The sequence below is a fragment of the Dipteris shenzhenensis genome, chromosome 17, assembly GCF_047967505.1.
Source record: "Dipteris shenzhenensis isolate YYH24624 ecotype China chromosome 17, Dip_SZ_1.0, whole genome shotgun sequence".
Taxonomy (NCBI): domain Eukaryota; kingdom Viridiplantae; phylum Streptophyta; class Polypodiopsida; order Gleicheniales; family Dipteridaceae; genus Dipteris; species Dipteris shenzhenensis.
The window spans coordinates 42,074,919-42,097,386 of record NC_141612.1 but is presented as its reverse complement, the minus strand read 5'-3'; the positions used below and the strand labels follow the sequence as shown (position 1 = coordinate 42,097,386).

The window sequence follows — 22,468 nt, the reverse complement described above, 5'->3', positions numbered from 1 at the left end:
TTCATGTTTTAAAATTGTTCCTCGTTGCTTGGAAGCACTTCATAAGTTAACAAAATTAATAGCTTCAAACGACTGAATCATATAACAAGGACTGCTGGATCTAGAACACTTTGTACTTTGTCACAAACTCATCCATTTTCTTACAAAATCTCAAGGCCATTTTGGACTTTAACTAGATGGAAAAAGTGGGAAAATTGTAGAGCATGCTAGATCCTATTGCAGAAGATGCGTGAAATGAACCCACGACCACCTCCTTTGGAGAGGCATGTATTAGGAAACACGGATGGAGGTTGGCTACTATGTAGACCTTCCAATGTTTTGCATTTTGCAGGTCTGATACCCTCCACCACTATTGAACTCCCATCACTATCTTTGTGATTTATTGTACATCTAGGTCCAAAGTTTTTGCTTCTCCCCTTGTTCTCCATGGCTTATGGACACAATTTCTAGTTCTTTGCATAGACTTAGGCTAGTAGTTTAAGACCTGGTTCTATTTTCATCAAATGGCATCCTCTTCCCCTGCCCAATTGAGAAGTCATGGTTCTGAATAACAAGTGTCAATCAAGATCCAACCACCCCCACTTCTTCGATGTACATAAAAGGTGGTCACACTCTTCCTGCTTGTGTATATCATTGAGTAGTGGCTCATCATTGCTCCCTCCTACCTGACTCGATATAGCCATGTCTAAAAGGATTAAGTGCTAAGTGTGTGCTATGGAGGTGCCATGGGGGTAATTGTAGATGAGTGGGTTAGTTGAACTGTCAGGTTAGTCAGTGGGTCCAGTGTTAGTACTATCAAGTGTAGGTGTGTCATATGTAGTATCTATATCTTGCCCCCATTCCTTTGTGGAGAGTCGTTTCCCCCTAATAAGTCAAAAATAGAATCAAGAAATTATATGTCCTCTATAGTGATATTGCTGGATAGGCCACATATGTATCATCAAAAATTAATTTTGCTAACCCAAGTCTTGGTGGAGTGCTTCAAGGACTCCACTATACATAGTGATTATCTTCATGGGGTGATAAATTGCTGACTCCTTTAGGAACAAAATATCATGGAATTGAGAATCTGATTCTTGGCCATCCATTTCCATCGATGCCCAAGCACTCAATAGGGTATTTGGATTTGATGGAAAATCAAGTAGCAACTTAGGTATAGATAGAGGTATGATATCTTTTTTGTCAAAATTGATAATACTCTATATTATTAGGCTTGGAAATTCAAGATGATTGGATCGATGGAAAATATATTATCTACAGGGTTATTTAAGGTATTCCCCTTGGAAAAATAGCAATGTATAGATTGGATGAGCATGATTCATCATCTTCTCCAACATGATATCAAAATGGTGCGGGAGTATTACCTCTATTAGTTCTACATTGTGCTACACAAGTGATAATGTGTGTGCATTGTCATAGGTGAGAAATGTGGAGAGTGGCGTGCATGCATGGGCTCATTTTAGAAGGGTGGTCACTAGTTACAGACATAACTAGGTCACTGACAAGGCTTCAATGCACTAAGACTTTCATATGGCTGTGAAAGATCCAATATATGATTGCCACTAAACCTAATGCACACAAGATCAGCGGAAGAACTAAGAAGGCTCAAAGCACACTACATAAGACATGAGAGGGAGATAGAAAATGTTTATCTCTATATCAATCAATACAACATAGGCTTCTTATATAGAGAGAGCCCTTTGAATAGTCAACATCTGTGAAATCGTCTAATCCACATCTCTCCTTGTGGATGTCCTCGATCCACATCCTCACACCATGTAGTCCACATCCTAGGGTGGCTACTTTAATACATTACTATACCATACCTTAGCCTCTAATATGTGCTCATGGCACCATATCTCAACACTGCCCCTTGGTGCCATGATCCATTGGCTACCGCAAGGTGGTCAGATGTGAGTACAAATCCATCACCTCCCCTTAGTGCATACATTGCTACTTAAGGTGGTCAAGTGTGGGTATTACAGGATCAAATCCATCCTTGGGTGCTTACATGGCTACTCTCAAGTGGTCAGGTTTGATTACAAGAATATAGGCTAAAGGTGAAAAGGCTTTTGCTTCTCAATACATGTTGTTCTTGTCATTCTGCTCATGGCTTGATGATGACTCCATGTAGTTAACTTGCTGGTTCTTCAATCTACAATCTTCTTCCTTGTGTCCCAGCTTCTTGCAATGGTGACACTTTGGTTTGTTCTTCAGTCTGCAGTCACTTTGATAGTGACCCATCCTTTCGCAAATGGTAACACTTCGTTGATGTTTTACTGAACAATGCTCGTTCTTCATTATTGTTGTTGCGTATTGATGTCGATGTCGATGCCGATGCCTTCAACTCTCTTTCTTTTTCAAGAAGAGAGGATACACATTCCTCAAACTTAGGATCTAGGATATTCTTCAAGGTGATTGTCAGTGCACTATACTCTGCAAGCATGCTTTTAAGAAGGATTGCAAGTGCATCCTTTTTCCCTACTTTTGCATTTATGCCTTCTAGTTAGGTCATAATGCTTTTGATTTTGTTGACAAATTGTGCCATCAATTCATTGAAGCTCATGTGCAAACCATAGAATTCAATCTTAAGATGAATTTCTTGGTTTTTGGCTTTTGCACTAAACACTATGTTCAACTCATCCCATGCATCTTTGGCATGATCCTTGGAGTCTATATGATGAATTATGTTTGGACCCAAATGCAAACCAATAGTATTTCTTCGTCTTTTTCCTTCATGCATCATTTTGTATAGTGTATATGTCTTCTTTTATAGTCTTCCAAATCTTTTGATGCATCAAGAGATACCTCATTTGTGTAGACAAGTGTGAAATCCTTCCCCGGTGAACTTCTTAACAGTTGGGGTACATATTGCCATTGCAAAGGTCTTACCAATTAAAGAAACTTTCAAATCTGGTAGTGTCTAATTGCATACAATGATTCTAACTTGACAGGCACGTAGAGCTCGAAAAGGCAATCACTTTTTCTTTTTGGAGTGCGTGCAAATTCTTCCTGGATTGAAAGTTACGACTTGTCGAAATTTTTGTTAAAAAAGGAAATCATTGATGATGTGGCATATGGATTCACATGATGCATGCAAAGTGTGCTTGTGAAGGAACTGTGTGCTTAGTTGACTGAGGTAGCATAGTTAACTAACCACATAACTTAACCATGGCTATTGTCATTAACTTGACCAGAGATAAGTCATATGCCACGTGGCAAGACTTTGACCCCACTGCCTGACTAACCAAACCCAAGCTTGTGGAAAAACTTGACTGGTGAGTTATCTTAACCAAATGTACTCAACCAAGGTTTAGAAACTAAACCATGGTTGGTTTTAATCCTGCCACGTGTTAGTTAATTATGCTGAGCCTTTCAAAGGACACGGGCGACGAAGATTGAGATGTGGAGCAAGACGCATCGTTGAAGCTAAGCCAAAAGTTTAACCAATTCAACAATGATACAATAGTTTAACCAACAATTTAATAGTTGCATGTAATTTTGCAAATGTTGCAACTAAATAATGGGAACACAACACTAGCATACACTTGTTTAGAGCTCATGCTTTAATCTTTATTGTTCAAACCTTTTGGAGGCTTGTATCGTTGTCAAATTTCTTAATATTTTGGTTTGTACTCTAATGCTTTCCATTCATTTCTTATGCCTTCTCTGTTCTTAACATTAATAGAAATCAATGTTCCACTCTCATGTAAGCCCCCCTTTATGAGAACACGTAGAATCAATGCACAATAAATCCCACTTCAAACATTGGATGGAGGCCGTTCGTGGCATTATGCTCAACCTTTGATGTTTTCATCATTTAATTATTTGATGGTCTTCACCATTTAACCTTGTCCATATGGTGCATAAATGCCAAGAAAGAAGTCATTTCATGTAAAGGAATGCAAATTGTAGGCGCATTGAAATTACACATTGAAATTCATTAAAATTACACGACGTTGAATTTTGTCATAGTAATTTTGGATGTTTTGCCCTTTGAAGAGCCTGGATTACAACATACTTTGAAATTACATCAGACCAAATCGTTCACTCCTCTAGTTAAAATTCATTGTTTTGAGCTCAATATCTTTGATCATTTACTTTCTTTCATCAAAGATTTGGCCAAAGGGGGGCGTAAGTTACTTTAGATTGTATTCTATTTCTTGATCTCTAATAAACCTACATGCTTTAACCTTTTGAGAAGTCATCTGCACGCTGCTTTTTAACTCTTCATATATATCTGTGTTAGTCTTTCAAAATCTGATGAATGAATTTCAAATTGCTTAATTAGGCGATAACACATCACCTGTATTCCTTATCATAAGTTTAAACCTTGTTTACTAGTGAAATTTAAAACTCAATGATGCATCTTTTGATACATGATTTAACTATAAAATGTATAGCTAAATGTACCTCTAAATATTTAATCCACTTCACCAAAACATCTAGGCGGACTAAAACCAATATATAGTGGTAGTATGTCAAAATTTTTACCATATCGAATTCAAGATGGTAAGCCTCACTAAGAGCTTTCAATAGAAATAATTTAGAAAAATATGTAGAAAAATGAGGACCAATTAGAAGCAATCACTTTTTGGGAGGTTGGCAGAGATATCCTGTCATCTCTCAAGGATCTCTTTTTACTCATGCTGGGTCCAGCATTAGGCTACTATAAGCACTTGGGAAGCGGGTTATGGGTTCATGACAAAACTGGAGGCTTCATAAGGTGGAGGTGATTTTGTTGTGTGGTGTGGCAGCTTCTTATTTTGTTCAATCTAAAAGTTTCCTCTTCACACAGGGTTGTTCCATGTTTTGCAGTTATGTTTTCCAATGGAGTGCTTTTTGTGATTGAATAGATACAATAACTAAACAAAAAAGTTTGGATGCATGCGGATGCTGAGAAGGAAAAACTGGCTATCTAAATATTGACGAAATTCACAGAAAAGGCAATAAAGGATTCTTATAGAACTCATGCTGCGGATTCACTTCTTTTAAAAATAGATTAAATTTTCCTGACTAGTGAGCACAGCCTAGTGGTGCCCTAGTTAGGGACTGATGATCGGTTGCGGGGCAGGGGGGGGGATATAAAGATTAAACTTTAAAGAATTTTCAATTACCATAGAAAATGTAGGACCAAGCTTTTAATATGATTGGTCCATTTTCGTTTAAGTGGCTGTGCACCTCACCGTGTGTAACCAGCCTAGGATGGATTGGGCCTTGTTGGAAGGGACCCCCCCTTGCGTGCATGCCCCCGCCCCCCCCGTCCCCGCAGAAAGAAGAAAGAGCAGATGGTTGCATTGGTTGTCCAGAAGTAGCCCTATAGCATAGGCAATAGGAGGGGGGCATTTATAAGGGGAAAAGGGGTTCCAGATAGCTTACACCTTGGATTTTCGTCTCATTAAGCAGATCCAGCATGAAGATATTTGAATATTGGAAACCAGATGAATCTCAAAGGACATAAAATAACGGATAGTCAATAAAACTATAATCCAAAAATATTTACACCACTTCCTACAGGGGCAATGTCCAGCCAAAAAGAACTCCAGGTACTGTTCTAAAATAAAACCACTGTTTACATGAGAGAAAGAAAAACTCTTGCAAACTCCAGCAGAATTATTCTGAACTCAAAAATATATTCCAGCACTTTCACTTTTGATGATGAGTGCTATCAAAACTTGGAAGAAAGTGAAGCCATGCTTGCTGAGGTACTAAAAGAGTTACCGTAATATAGAGCAAACCTGGTTCCCACATCTAATAGAGCATCCTTTGTACAAGATCAAAACGGTGCAGCAGCAGTCACCCTAGTACTTGTGTTTGAATCGTACCTTTAGTAAAAACCGGAGGTTTACCTGTGCATAGTGAACAAAGCCACAATCACATTAATTATTGGAATTACTTTATAGAACACTTCAAATTGTTTGCCCGCTTGTTTATTGGCAAAAATGGTTCTTTGACACTTTTCCAGCATGCCTGTATTGAGCTATTATCTCTGAATGTTCAAATCTGCGAGGTTTGATTTTCTTCTGAAGAAACATTTTTATTTATCTTTTTTGTTTTCATTTAATTTGTTTCTCTATGTCGAACCTGGGCAGGAGCATGAGAAACAAACACTGAAAGACTGAAAATGTCTACATAAGTCACATGCTCACATACCTGGTTTGTATCGTATACAATATACTCATTATACATCAACTGTGTGTTTCGTACTCCAGAAGGGACTGGACGACCACATGGCACAGTCACCTGATCATCCCAGGTCTCAAACTCTGATTCAAGCGGCATATTTTTCCCTAGACCTTTAGTTGAGTTCTTTCCAGGAGGCAGTTTTTCGATGTACTGCATATCAAAAAATGGGTGCAAATATTTCAGATACGATAAGCAAAAGTGTGGCCAGTTATATATAGATAATGCACATAAGGATTGAAAAGGCACTAAATTGAGAATATGATGATAGACCCGATTAAAGACCTCTTTTCAAATTATGCACATGGCCATGGCACTAGGAAAATATCAGAGATACATTGTAAAAAAGAACATTTATCAAAGGCCCAAAGAAGATGTGGTGACCTTAGCTCCTGTCAACTCATACATTTCTCCAAGAGCTACCTCCGAGAGTAACATCAGGCCAACTGGGCTATTCTTTGAGGTGTAACAATACTGGGCACTTTTGCTGACCAAATCTGCGAAGTAAATACCCTTCCCAAACTGTCCCCACAAGAGATAACAAGTCATTATATGTTTGGAAACTGCCTCTCTTATTCTAGCAATCTACACTCACTGGCATCATCAAGTGAAAAGCCAGAAAATACCATGTATCCTGTAACTGGGGCTTCTGGAGGAGCGATTCGCAGGCCCTGGCTAAGAATACCAACAAAATTTGTTGTTCGAGACCCTGTTTTGATACATAGGAATTAGATCCCATGAACCTAAAAATGGACCAAATAACATACAACCCTGTCAAAGCTTGAATCAAAAATAGTAATCATATGATGATGTATTTGTTATAACTTTTACGTACGAGTGAGCACCCATTAGACAACATGATTCTTTATAGCTATGATTTGATCCATATTTCTGCATTATTTCATGATCAAAGGAATGGAAGATTTACTTCATACAAATCCTGTTCGATTATGGGAGAATTGACCAATTCGAGCATATATGGGTATGGGCCTGGCAATGTGCCTCCCCATCTCTTAAAGATGTGCAGTTTTAATTCTGTGCAGACGTTGGCATGGGGACCTGTGGAGGAGGACAGGCAAATGCAGTGTGTGCATTTCAGACCTCCTTAGTCCCTGTGAGCAAGGATTGGTCAAGTATAGCTCAATGGTCTGGCACTTGCAAACATGGGAAGGTTCCTCGTGACATGCTTTTGCAGAACTGAATTATGCTGAAGCATGTGGCCTTAGATGGCTAAGTACAACCCACCTAATCTCAACGCTTTTCAAACCTCATACTATCCTAAAGTAGCATGTGGGAATGATCACATGGAGCATTAGATCCTTCAATTTCTTAGGCAATCAATTAAAGTGCCACCAAACTACTCTGAAGCCCTTTTGAACCTCATACCATGCCAAAGTAGCATGCGATTGGCAAGTTTCTCCTTTTGAGATGCAAACGCGTCATACTCCCCTTCTCTATCAACAGCATACACATCCTCAAGCTCTAGGCTCCAATCCTGCATAATCATGAAAAGCAAGTCTTTTATTATTGACATCCACAGTGCACAAAGGTCTGACCATATAGGAACTAGAAATTCTACCTTGTGAGTAGGAGCATGTGTCCTCTCCAAATATGTTTTCACCAGCTGGAAGTCTGCGCTGTCATGTGGTATCGGGACTATATTACAATGGAGCTTCTTATAGCTTACATCCAATGGGTCTTCGTCAGTGTCTTCTCCAGTAGAGCCAATAATCTTTGAGGCAATTTCAATGTCCCTCAATGCTTCCAACATTTCAATCTGAAAATTGGGAAGATTAATTATAAAACAATTAGCCAGCTAATTTTAACAACTATTAAACTCCATTTACTTAAATTTCCACAGAAATCGTATGGTTAGAGAGATGCAATGTCATTCTTTGATTCCTGTTCTAGGTAAGGAATGGACAATGTATACCTTTATCTTGAGAGCTTGCTCATTATGTATAACCTGAGGATGAACATGGGGAATCAGTGTAAAAAAGCGATTGCTGGCATCTGTAAGGAGGCTATCCATCTTTTCTGAACTATCAGAGCCAATAATATTTTGGATCTCTGTCAGAACCTTAAAACCTGTCACAATATTTTCAGTTAGTTGAAGGCTAGCACTGTAAAAGAAGGCTACTCATCAATAAACCATCTTCTCTTAATACTAAGGCTTCACTAAGGGAAACAAAAAGCATTCAATAGAAAAATAATTTCCTATCCTGCCCCTTCCTAACTTTGTTGGGTTGGTTATTCAAATAAAAATAAGATACTTGAAAATGGTCTATGGTTTCTTGCATTCACTTAAGGAATCGAAAAGCATTCAAGAGACATGAAAGCACCTTGGTCAATGTTGCGTTTGCTCAATTTTCCAAGTGGCATTTCATTCGTGTTGATCTCAAATTCCATCATAGCAGCTCTGATACACAATGTGTAGACCATTCTGGATTAGCATGTAAGACCCTAAAAAATGTTACCATTGCTAAGAAACTTCAGAAAGTGATACAAAGCATTCAAAAATTTGGCATCCCACTTGTATGTCTCAATATCAAAGAGCATCTTCATCAAGCTTGTAACCCGAGGATGGAGCGTGCTTTTAGACCCAAATAACTTCATATCCTGTGGAGACTTCTCAACTCCATAATCCTGATAAAAGTATGAAAAGTCTTTCATTAACAAAAATACTAATGCAACAAATTTTCCCCTCCAGAACATTACAAGCAGGTGACAAATTGTAATTAAAAACACAGCATGTTCAAACGCTTCTCAAGTGTCTTTGACCTTATGCTAAGATAAGGAATTACCTCAACCAGCCAAGAAATACAGAAAAAGGTCAGAAGAACGTATATAAGGTTTCTTAAGGACAAATAGTCTGAACAATTTTTCAAGAAGCTGCATGCAAACAAATTCAGATAGGGGAAGTAAAGTGGGAAGACATGATGGTGTTTTCTTAAGAACTCTGTGAAAGAGAAGGGGGGGGGGAAGATAAAAGCCACAAATTGATTACAGAAGATGACATTGAGAAGGGCCTGAAAAAATAAGGCTAACGGAAAGGCTCCTGGACAAGAGGGCCTCTTAGCAGAAATGCTGAAATATATCAAACAAATGCTAACACTCATAGCGAGAGTGGCAGATCAATTTCAAGGGGGGCCACATCTTGATGGCCAAGCTCTAGAGAAGCCACGTTCAGTTTGTATGAAAATAATTAGCTGGAATAGCAAGGCCGCTAACAGATGGATCAAAAATTATCATAAGCAGTAATATACGAGTCAAACACGACAAAGCAAGGTCGTAAGAGGCACGTAAGGTACGAGACTCTTAAATTTTAGAGGAGTAAAAGGCGTTAGTTATGTTTTTTTTCCCCCCCAAGGAGGGGGAGTAGACTTTAAACCATCACAGATTCACAAGACATGTATATGTACTCATAGGAAACATAACCATCATTTGATCAGCCTGCATCATAAAATTTAAATTGCCTTGATCTGTGAGAGTGGAAGCTAAAGAAGTTTAACTCTCACTACAATTGCATGAGAGGCTTAACATCGATGAGCATCAAGCATGAGATCACAGCCGTGAGCAATAAAGATGTCAACGACTCTATCTCTAGTTCGTCAATCTCTATTCCTTTCTTTGATACAAATCACGGGCGATGGCATTTCTTTTGTTCCACCCAGCCTAACTCTCATGGATCACAGATATTCCAATTTTTTTTCGTTCCTTTGTTTTTTTCATGCTTATCCACGAGACCCTCATTTCCCTAGATAGTTCTCCTTGCCAAATGTCATCATTTTAGCCTCTCCACTTGGTGCACCTTTTTACCCCTCTCTTGGGGCACATTAAAAACCACTTGCCCCTTGGCATTATTGCACATTTAGGTGCACCTAGGCCTTAGCACTCAGAACTACCTAGTCAATGCCATTTCACCCTCACCTAGGACCTTGGCAGTTACTTCTCTTGACCATTTCAATTACGCACATTAACTATTACAAAAGTTAGTCATCTAAGAGAAAATGCCCACCGATCTTTCCGAGGTCATGCTATCTCGGCTAGAGCATAACATTCCTTCCCTCTTCAAGCATCAGCGTCCTCGATGATGAAATCTGGGAACACTCCGTAACTGGTATACGGATTCCCAGCTAGCTTCCGATAGAGGCTGACCATGCCATGCAACCAACACCGTGGGTATCTTCCAATTTCGTATTTGCATTGTCCCCCGATCCAGGATTCTTGTTGGCTTGCGCCTTGCAATATCCTCTATCTCCTGAAACAAAACCACACCTTCGATTAGTGAGTCACCTGTATGCAAAAATTTCTTTAAGCGCAAAACATGAAAAACCGGGTGCACCTTACACCCCTGTGGCAATTCTAATTTATAGGCTACACTGCCTATTCTCTTTAGAATTAACCACGGCCCACAGTATCGAGGTGATAACTTAGCACACTCTCCTGAAGTCAACGACTTCGAGTGCGAAGGAACTCTAAGAAAAACTTTTTCTCCTTCCTTAAATACTCTTATAGACCGATTTTCATCCGCATACACCTTGGCTCTATCCACAGCCTAGCGGATATTAGCTCTCGCAAGTGCTAGCATCTCCCGCATCTGAACTACAAAGTTCGCGGCACTAGGCACTTTCTGAGGTACTCCAACTATAGTTGGATTGGCTGGTCTATAACCATAATTCAGTTCAAACGGACTGAACCCGGTAGATGAATGTTTCCTATCATTGTAGGCAAACTCCAACAATGGCAACCACTTGTCCCATGTATGTTGCCTCAATGACACATATGCCCTCAGCATATCCTCTAAAGTCTGGTTGACTCTCTCCGTCTGACCATCCGTCTCAGGATGATCCCCACTACTCATTCCCAACTCAGTCCTTAGTGTCTCAAATACCGCTGTCCAAAAATGACCGGTAAATCTGACATCTCTGTCTGACACTATGGATCTAGGCAATCCATGCAGACGAAATATATGTCTAATGAACAAATCCGCCACTTGCGGGGCACTAACAGACTCTCTAGTCGGAATGAAGTAAGCCATCTTGGTTAGACGATCAACCACCACAAGGATAGAATCATACCCTCCTTGCGTCGTAGGCAGTCCTACAATAAATTCCATGGAAATGCTCTCCCACTTACTTAGTGGTATTTCCAAGGGCTGTAAAAGTCCGGGTGGCTTCACCCGCTCGGCCTTACTTACCTGACACGAGAAACACCGTGTCACATATTCATGAATATGCTTTTTCATCTTTGGCCAAAAGAAATCTCGCTTCACGAGATCATGTCTTCTCGACTCCTGGATGTCCCGCACACGGGCTATCATGGCACTGTCGAATGACTCTCTGCCTGAGATCATTCTGACTAGGGTCATCCTTTTCATTTTCCCCGGGTTTTAACACATGAGCTTTAGGCCATAAGCTCTGGACAAACTCGTCCACCTTTTGAGTTTCTCTTATCTCGGTCATTAGAGCACTCTCTAATACCGTGAAACTCAGGTTGTGCATAATGCGAGACAACGCATCAGCAACCTTATTGTCTTTTTCTCTTCGGTACCGAATCGTTAGATTAAACTCCTGCATGAGCTCTGCCCACCTAGCTTGGCGGCCCCTCAAGTCAGGTTGTTTACAAAAATGTTTCAGAGTATCATGATCTACATCCACATAAAACTCTGAACCATACAAATAATGCCTCCATGTTTTCAAAGCATGGATGACAGAAAACGACTCCAATTCATGAGTTGGTCAATTCCTTTGAGAGGGAGAAAGCTTCTTGCTTTCAAAGGCTACTGGCCTTCCCTCTTGAAGGAGGACTGCTCCTACCGCAATGCCACTTGCATCGGTTTCTAGGAACAACGGTTTCTGGGGATCAACTATTTTTAACACCGGTCCTGAGACCACAGCTTGTTTTATGGTGTTAAAACTTTCTTGTTGATTCTGTACCCAAATAAAAGGTACTTTATCTGAGGTCAGGTCAGTCAATGGCGATACTATTCCGGAATATCCTTTGATATGCCTTCTATAAAACTGGACAAATCCCAAGAATGATCGCAACGCGGTCAAACTCTAAGGGATTGGCCAAGTTAGTATCGCAGCCACTTTCTTTGGATCCCTTTCTACCCCCTGTGGAGTAATTATGAACCCTAAATATTCAAGCCTAACCATACACAATATAGTTTTCTTTTTATTCACATAAAGACTGGCTTTTCTCAATATCCTTAAGTGTTCACGATGCTCAGTAACACTTTTACTGAATATCAAGATATCGTCAATAAAATGTACTACGAACTTTCCGATATACGGACGTAGTAAATCGTTCATAAGCATAACGAATGTCGTTGGAGCATTGGTAAGCCCGAAGGGCATCACCAAAAACTCATAATGACCAAACCTGCTTCTGAAAGCGGTTTTATGCACATCCTCGGCTCTAATCCGGATTTGATGGTAGCCACACTTAAGATCTATCTTGCTGAAAATCACGGCTCCATGTAATGCATCTAGCAAATCATCAATCCGAGCCATCCGATACCTGTGCTTAACAGTGATATTATTCAATGCTCTGTAATCTATACATAGGCGAAACGTATCATCCTTTTTCTTCTTTAATATCACTAGCGAAGCAAAAGGTGAGAAACTTGGTTGAATCTGCCCCAACTTGAGGTATTCTTCCAGTTGTCTACGCACCTCCGCCTCTTCAGCAAAACTCATTCTATAGGGAGGTCTATTTACAGGTTCTGCCCCCGGGATCAGTTCAATCTTATGTTGAACTTTCCGCTCTGGAGGTAACCCATAAGGTAGTTCATCCCTAAAGCATTCAGAGAACTCCTCTGTTATAAGATTAGCCAGCTTGGCCATCTCATCACTTTGCGTAGCGTCAGTGCTAGCCGAAGAATCATCCACCGGCTCTACCGATGCTGTGCAAAGGAATAAAAACTCCACTTGAGCTTTCCTGATTTCCATTACTAAAACCAACGGTCCCTGAGGTATATCTTTTTCACCTCGCAAGACATAAAGCACATCATTCATCTTGAATTGATATACGTGCTTTTTCCAATCAATGGCTGGATTCTTACTAGAATGCCACGCCATACCCAGGGCTATATCTGCATGAGCAAGCTTGGTCATTTCAAAATCAAGCTTCTTAGCATAGTCCTGAATCCGAAGCTCCAACTGGGTAACCCTTTGGTCCCATACTTCAGTTGAACTTCCATCTGCCATTCTGACCGTATACGCATAGTCAGATGGACTTGTCTTTAATTTCAGCCTCTTCACGAGCTTGGAGTTAATCACATTGTGAGTTGACGCTGAGTCAAACAACACAATGACATCATGACTGGCCACTTGCTCTTTCATTTTAATTAATCATTAAAGGCCGTATACCCCGTTGCTGCGGGCTTAGATAGGATGTTATCAGGTGCACTCGTCACTAACTTATCAACAGATACACATAACAAACAAGGTACTAACCTCTGAGAAGGTCCCGCCAGTTGCATCTACATATGTTCCACATTGGGACTCTCCTGCATTTCCACATCGCATTCAGATATTATCATATTACCCGTGCGACGGTCTTTATTCAGTGGACAATCCTTCCATTGATGTCGCTGAAGGCAGCCGAAGCACAATCTTTCTTTTCTAGCTTTCTCTTTTTGTTCAGGGGTCAACGAGGACTTTGACCAAGCCCGGGCTGCCATTGGAGTTATTTTCCTTTTCACCCCAATAGTGGTACTTGTTTTTACTAGTCCCTCAACCGGCTTCACCTGCTTGGTTTGGCCACTTGGCTGCGAGACACTTGTCTTTGAAATCCATTTCCTCTGAAATCCCCCTTTTTTCAGGTACTCATACTGAGTCCCTACCTGCACAAATCCACCAAATCTGCCTCTGACATCCTCATAGTTCAGGGCTACTGCAATAGATTCATCTAATGTAGTCACATATTTAGCCCGAACTTCCATTTTGATCTTGTCGTTCAGTCCATAGATATAGTCTTTTAACTGAACCGACATAGGGAGAGGGTCTGTTATTTTCATGACACATTCCCTGAATTTGTCGGTGTACTCTGCCACTGACTGACTCCTCTGACGAAGATTTCTATAAGCATCCCAAGCTCGGGACTCTTCATCAGGTGGGAGAAAGTGTTTCTTAAATTCAGCTTTAAACCCTTCCCAGGTGGTTGGAGCAACTTGATCCTTCTGTTGCTTTATCCACCATCTGTCCGCTGCCTCAATAAACAGGTGTGTGGCCTCCCGGATTTTCTTTAGATCGGATCTAATTTCACAAATGGCAAAGGCTTCTTCCCACTTGTGTAACCAAACCTCGATCACATCAGAGCTGCGCTTGGTCATCCGACCAGCGTACTTCTCCGGTCTATAATTAGCGATATTGGGCACTTTGACCCTTGCGCGCTCTAATGAATGGATACTGGGCTCTGGCTCTGCTGGAGCTTTGCCCTTATCAATTCTCGACGGTCTAGCCGACAAGGCTTGTACCATCTCCCTTATCTCATTTTGACCAACATTCACTTGAAGCTGCTGGTTCATAATCTGCTGTAAAGCATCTTCTAATATCGAAATCCTACCAATCAAAGTAGGTGCTGCATGATGTGACATCTGTTGTGTAGACTGCACTCTAGACTCGCTAGGATTCACCCTAGAATTTTGCCCTTCTGCCTCCATAGTTTCACAATGGAAGATGGTTTTTTTTTTTTTAAAGTCTTTTCTAGAACCCAAATAAAAAATATATATACCCTTCTTTTCTACTCTGCTTTCATGTTTTTTTCTTTCTCCTATGTCCTAAACTCTCAGTTATAAAACACTCTGAACGTCCCTTTTTTTCGGTGCAGAAATAACAGGACCATATTTTAAAAAAAAATTGTATGGAAAGAAGGGGCTCCCTGATTTCTCCTCGAAATCTCGATTGGTCCTCTTTTCATCCACCGTTAAAGATACCAAAGCGCTCCTAATGCGCGTCGGTTCACCTGCTACCTTCTGGACCTGTAATATCAATTAAGTACGACAAACTGGCAGATAATGTCGATGACGACTCTTCCTGTTTTTCTTGTTACCCCGTCGACCACTCAAGATCACGTCCCGTACAGTCTTCGTTACGTTCCACCTCCTAAATCTGCACGCAGTCATCCATCAACACCCCACGAGGTAGAATATGCGCTGACTAGAGGAGGTCCCGCAACTCTTTGATTTACGATCCTACGCCTTCGCCGACGAATGTCCACGTCACGACTAGTTGATTCACTTCTTGCATCACTTCTGCGCTCAACCTGCCACCAGCCGCTACCTTGCATGACTCCTAAGTTCCAGCCACGAAACAGAAGCCTCGTGCGTCGAAGGTCAATTACCCGTCGTCACCACGTTGCCCCCTCAGTCAATTCGTCAATTTGACGCTAAGGTCACTCGACGATCCCGCTTCCATCTCCTTCATAGCCTCCGCTCTGATACCAACTGTCAACAACTCTATCTCTAGTTCCTGAATCTCTATTCCTTTCTTTGATACAAATCACGGGCGATGGCATTTCTTTTGTTCCACCCAGCCTAACTCTCATGGATCACAGATATTCCAATTTTTTTTCGTTCCTTTGTTTTTTTCATGCTTATCCACGAGACCCTCATTTCCCTAGATAGTTCTCCTTGCCAAATGTCATCATTTTAGCCTCTCCACTTGGTGCACCTTTTTACCCCTATCTTGGGGCACATTAAAAACCACTTGCCCCTTGGCATTATTACACATTTAGGTGCACCTAGGCCTTAGCACTCAGAACTACCTAGTCAATGCCATTTCACCCTCACCTAGGACCTTGGCAGTTACTTCTCTTGACCATTTCAATTACGCACATTAACTATTACAAAAGTTGGTCATCTAAGAGAAAATGCCCACCGATCTTTCCGAGGTCATGCTATCTCGGCTAGAGCATAACAAGAGAGGCTTTGCCTAAGGGCCATTGAGATCACGGCATAGACAGAGAAGGTAGACTGACTAAGGGCATAAGCATATCAATGTACAAGCAGTGTGCATGTTTCGAAAGATTGGAAGTCTTGACAATGCAAGGTATGAAATGCTTTGACCTAAGCTCTTATAACTGGTAAATGCAACTTACAAACATCGATACCCTACGTCCCAAATCCCACCAACCCAATCCCCTACCCCCACACCACAAAAAAATTAAAAACCAAAAACTTTTTTTTTGTTTTTTTTGCAAGCCTCTTACGGGTAAGAGGCATCATGAGATGCCCTTTAGCCTACTATGCTACAAAGACACTTGGATGCACTAAGTCACTTTATAAGTACTAAAAAATACAAGTAAACATTACATAGACAAAGATCATGATCATTGGAACTGAGACAAGCAAATATCTTTTACTTTTGAAGGGAAAAAATTGAAAGGTGTTTCATCATAGAATTGGGTCTAGAGTTTCAAAACAATTATAAAGGGAGCACACGTAGACCAAGAGATGGGTGATGGGAATACTTCGACTAGTGGCTGGAAGTCACAAACAGCACAGTGGTTGTGAACTGCATGCAAGCTTTTTTATTTTGATTAAAAGTGCTTTTCGATGATAAATACCAGACATCTCAAGGAGGGGCTATACTTACCCTTGTCAGATGAATCAGTATCAAGGTCACAAGAGGCTACGTCAGGCACTTAATAAAAAGAACAATGCAAAAAAAAAGAGGTTGGTTTTGAAGAGTAATCAATAGCTATCAAGGAAGATGAATGAAGTTTAGATGTGGTGTCTTCATTGCCTTGTCCATCTTGGGACACCTACGGACAATCTATAACAAAAGACATAAGCTCCATTGGCGATTTCACATCTTTTGTTTTACTCCCTAAATGCAAGTTTTTCATCTGACTACATAACAAATATCTAGCCTGGTGATTGCCTCCCTATGTATCCTCTACACATCCTCGTGCAGGCATTGTGCAAAACAAATCTGTAACTCTGACATTGGAAAGCCCCCTTTTTTCAGAACATATCAAATATCTTAATATACCTTGAGCTTCTCACATGTTTGATATTTTCTCACCCTGATATTTTCTTTGACTTTAGCTCCTTGGTCCTTGCAAGTTCGGAAGGCAACAGCAGGCGAGGTTCTTCAATTTAAGTGGTCTTGTACAGGTTCAAAAGCAGTTGCAGGTGACACTGAGGCTGCTACAGCAGCTCCTATGACCTGGGATAGGCCCAGACATAGAGAGTACTTGTTCAGGATACAGAGGCGGGGTCAGGGCGCACAGCCACACTCTACCCAGAGTATGATCACTGAGTTTTTTCAGCCAGATCCTACGGACCAACAGAACCTACGGCCAAGATGTGTCTGGTGCTTGTCTTTCCTCCTTGGTGCATCTTGAGTATTCTTACTTCCTTGGGGATGTTCATTTTCCATTTGCTTGTCTCCATCTCAAGATCATGTGAGCTGGTCCTTATCTTGCATATGAACTGCCTTTTGAAGACAAAGATGTCCTGCTAAGGTGGCTTGTATGAGTTACTTCTTGGACTGTAGGCCCGCGAGGCCTCCCGCAGACATTGATATATCTTTCTTTCTTTCTGTTCAGAGTTGGGGCTCCACCAACAGGGGTTACTGTAGCCCTTATCAGACATAGAGCCACAACCAGGAGACGACACAGGACCACGTCGGGAGCCAGCCGCCAGCACTCTATCTCTGACTTTATGCCCTCACTACCTCGTCCCCCTTGACACTCTGATGATGATGATGAGGATGTTAGTGTTATGTAGACAATCATCATTCTGACATGACTATGTAGTACCCAGCATTTATTATTTTGCATTCTGTATTGGAGTGGATACTTGTTTAGTAGCTCCACCCACACAGCTTGTTGTATCAAGTTTTTTTAACAGTCTCGTTGAAGACTTTAATAAAGTCTCTCTCTCTCTCTCTCTCTCTCTCTCTCTCTCTCTCTCTCTCTCTCTGTATTGGAGTGGATATTGCATTCTGTATTGGAGTGGATACTCGTTTAGTAGCTCTACCCACACAGCTTGTTGTCTCAAGTTTTTTTAACAGTCTCGTTGAAGACTTTAATAAACTCTCTCTCTCTCTCTCTCTCTCTCTCTCTCTCTCACTCTCACTCTCACTCTCACTCTCACTCTCACTCTCACTCTCACTCTCACTCTCACTCTCACGGCCCCATCTCTCTCTCTCTCTGTCTCTCTGTCTCTCTCTCTCTCTCTCTCTCTCTCTCTCTCTCTCACGGCCCCATGTCAAGTTGTAGGTGATAGCCCCATGTCAGATACCAAAATCCTCTTCGACAAGATGGGAGTAAACCTCACTTGTGAATCAGCCTGGAGAGTGGGTAAAACAGATGCACCAATGAGGCCTTTTGTTGTAAAGCTGCGAACAGCCACAGATAGATCCACCCTTATGAGTACACAGACAGCACTGAAGGGGACCAGGATCTTTCTAGATGAAGATCTCACTCCTACAGCAGGAGCATAGAAGGGAAGGAATGGTACGGGTGATGGCTGCAAGACAAGAGGGGAAATGGGCAGTTTACAGAGATGGTAGGGTGATCATTCGAGAGAGGGCAGAAAAAAAAGTACGAGATGCAGCAGGAGAAGGGAACAGCACATGACGGTGTCTGAACGACGGGGCGAGTATGGAAAACAAATTGAGGATGGCAGTGTGGAATTGTAATGGCACCCTATGGTCCAACCCAAGGGGGTTCTTGGAGACATACCATAACAGAGATGTGATCTTCTACACCGATACACATGAGAGCCGAGAGAGAGGGCTACCCACAGTGACAGGATACACATGGGAGTCTACCCACAGGAGGGAATTCAGGAGGGATAGTGGGGTACGAGGATCCAAAGGCGTGGCTGTCCTTTTCAGATCACATCTGAGGCCACTCCTCTCTATGATACGAAGGGAGGAGCATGCACAACACATGTGGATTCGGGTCCAGTTACCAGACACACAGCCGACCTTCATTGTAGTATGCTACTTTCTCCCAGATACATCATCCTATGAGCAAGAGGTCACCACTGACGGGCACAGCCCATATGAGACTATTCATGATGATATCACGTAGTTCTCCAGACATGGGGACACTCTCCTCCTTGGTGACTTCAATGCACGTACTGGGAACAAACAGGTGGGCCTGTTAGATTTTGATGAGGATTCCCTCATAGTACCGGAGATGGATGCAGCAGAGCTGCGGATTGTGAGGCAGTCGGCAGATGCAGATGCACCAGTGAAAACGTATGGGAGACATTTTACTCGAGCTGGGTGCTATACATGACTTGATCATATATAGCAGTCTTCGAAGATGGCCATCATCTGGCAGACTCACCTATTTCCCACATGGAGGGGGGAGTAGTACGGTAGACTACCTACTCGGTCCACTAGCATTGGCCCCACGGATACATGATTTTATTGTGCCGCCTCCTCCACTCGGAGCTGACCACTCATATCTCACTTTTTGTATATCGGTCGCCACACCTGCCATGAGGAGGGCCCCCACCACCCACTCGTGTTCAGATCCATTTTGACCGTGCTCTTGACCCGGTGTGCGTGAGCTTCTGAGCTTCCAGTATGACTTGGCGATGGGATGGACCTCACACATGCATCAAACACTCTAATATCGGTGATACAGGATGTTGCAGCCAGATCCTTTCCCACGACACGATCTGCACGTGTTTCAGATGGGGGGATGCCCCAAAATCCCTGGTTTGATGATGAGTGCAGAGAGATGAGAGCCCACCTTACACATGAGATAGCACTGGGACATGTGACTTCACCAGAGGTGCAACGAATCTCACGCTGAGTGACACAACGTAAGAAGCGGGCTTTCCTCATGCACAGAATGGATGAGGTGATTAGTTCCTTTGGCGGAGGAGATCCTACTATGGGATGGGGACTCTTATCAAAAGGAAAGTCACCCATTCCCATCACAGATCCTGTAGTCTGGCACACATATGCTTGCTCTCTATATGATGTCACAGGTCAAGCACCACTTGATATGTCCTCTATGCCCAGGCCCACCACATGTCATTTGTTTACTTCGCAGAATGTACGAGCTGCCCTTCTCCGGCTTCATAACCGACGATCACCAGATCATGAGGGATTACTCACTGACATTTTGCGCATGGGCAAAAGATCTTGACCCCGATATTAGCACAGCTATTCAACCATGCCGTATACCATAGGCCTGGGGATAACTCTAAGGGTCTCCTGTTTGTCTTATGCGGAGCCTTGAATAGTGTAGGACCCGCCCTTCCGACGGCCGGAAAAGATGTGTGCGCTTATGAACAAAAGTCTATAGACATTTAGGGATCGAACCCACGACCTGTCCTCAACCATTCATGAGCTCTACCACCAGGATACACATTCGCTTATGCACATATGTTGCGTAATCATACACATATGTTTATATGCAGTTTTCCCGATCACACCGGCACCAGAAAAGAGCTCCGGCAACGTCATGCCCCACCACATCCGCTACGGACAAACCACACCCCCCTAAATCTATCTTCATCCCCACCATAGTACCGATACACAAGGCAGGTGATCCCATGGACACTGGGAAGTACCATACTCTTATGATTGGCCATACTTTGGCTAAGATATATGGGTCGATACTAGAGAGGGAGATCAGCAACCACACAGAGGGTCACGGACAGCGGGCACTTGGGCAAGCAACATTTCGGAAACAACACTCCACCCTGGATCACATTTTCACCCTGAGGGCTATTATTGAGGAGGCGAAGTCGAGGCATCAAAAAGTCTACACTTGCTTCGTAGATTTTCGTAAGACATTTGACACTGTCCCACGCTCTCGCCGGATCAGGAGGTTACAAGAGCTACAGCTTCCAGATATCATGATTTGGGGGATCATGAGTCTATATTAGTCTGTCAGAAGGAAGATACGCACCCCAGGAGGCTTATCAGACTGGATTGAGAGCACCGTCGGAGTAAAGCAAGGCTGCCCCCTATCACCAACTCTCTTCGGGCTCTATATCGACGAGATCACTTCTTTTGTCGATCGACTAGGCGGAGAGGGTTCGCTCTTGGCTGACCTGATGGTGCAGATACTGATGTATGTCGATGACATAGTCCTCATATCATCCTCAACAGAGGGGCTGCAAAAACATCTAGAGGCTCTAGAGATGTTCTGAAGGGAGAGAGACTTCACTTGGGAAGACCAAGGTTATGATCTTCAACACCTCGCTAGCAACAGTGTCTCGTCACCATAGTTTTCACATACCGTAACGAGCCTATGGAGATAGTGCAATCCTACACATATTTGGGGGTAGTGTTCACTGAACCAGGTTTCACGATGATTCATGCGGGTACGGCACGACTCACACGAGGACGAAGTGCCATCTGGCCCGACTAGAGAGGCGATCCTTCCAGGCACACTTCCAAGACCCCCGACGAAGGGCTCGCTCTTTGACACGCTGGTGAGACCGTCTGCCATGTACGGAGCACCTTTTTAGAGGAGTGATATTTCAGCGACGGAGTGGGAGAAATTTGAGAGACTACAGGTGACCATGGGATCCAGGATGATTCGGAGTAAACCCTTAGTCCCTCATCAGATTATACACGCAGAGTTCGCCATGACCCCTCTCCAGGTTGATGCCATCTTTCAGACGGTGATGTTCCTCTACAGAGTTTGGTCTTTACCCCAGTGGAGACTACCGAGGTTAGCATTAGAGTCCTCCAGGCGACTAGCAGAGAGTGGTGTTGATACGGCATGGTACGCACAGATATCCACGTGGTTTGGTAGTCACGGCATTCAGATGGATAGACTTCCCCCCTTTCGAGATGATCCCACGAGATGAGATCAACCGTATCATACGGTTGGACCTCCTCCAGCTCCATATATCTAGGGCTTGGGGGGGAGAGGAGCTCTCCACCAAGATCAAATTCTACCATGATCACTTCCTGAGGATCTCAGAGCACGGTCTTGTCATCAGACCTCAGTATCTTGAGGATAGGAGAGTTTCACATGCATTGAGGATCGTCATTGGTCAGTTACGAGTCTCATCACATCAACTGCAGATTGAGGCAGGGAGAGCTGCAAGCATACCCAGAGAGCACAGGACTTGCACACTATGCCAGATGGGGGAGATCGAGACGGAGGAGCATTTTCTCTGTGTCTGCCCAGTCTACTATGAGATCCGAGGACGATATCAATCCCTCTTTTAAGAAGGACATGGCTTTGGCCCACTCACACGGTTGATACATTTTCACGATCAGGTCTGTGTTGGGCTCTCCCTGCTTCAGATGCACCGACAGAGAGACACACTGATGCGACA

At 42.6% G+C, this 22,468-nt stretch overlaps 1 protein-coding gene across 1 annotated transcript in view; it reads right to left on the bottom strand.

Annotated features, from left to right (window-relative positions):
• Window positions 1-5,428: 5,428 nt before the first annotated feature.
• The window catches only part of PARP1 (poly(ADP-ribose) polymerase 2), a 44,125-nt gene continuing 27,085 nt past the window's right edge, over window positions 5,429-22,468 (bottom strand). The window contains exons 12-20 of the mRNA XM_087388152.1: window positions 8,717-8,829; window positions 8,526-8,602; window positions 8,117-8,271; window positions 7,763-7,960; window positions 7,570-7,678; window positions 6,810-6,892; window positions 6,568-6,705; window positions 6,154-6,336; window positions 5,429-5,849 (exon numbers count right to left, since the gene is read on the bottom strand). Coding sequence (XP_087244278.1) covers window positions 5,802-5,849; window positions 6,154-6,336; window positions 6,568-6,705; window positions 6,810-6,892; window positions 7,570-7,678; window positions 7,763-7,960; window positions 8,117-8,271; window positions 8,526-8,602; window positions 8,717-8,829 — 1,104 coding nt within the window. The 3' untranslated portion in view covers window positions 5,429-5,801. The remainder of the gene's footprint in view (window positions 5,850-6,153; window positions 6,337-6,567; window positions 6,706-6,809; window positions 6,893-7,569; window positions 7,679-7,762; window positions 7,961-8,116; window positions 8,272-8,525; window positions 8,603-8,716; window positions 8,830-22,468) is intronic.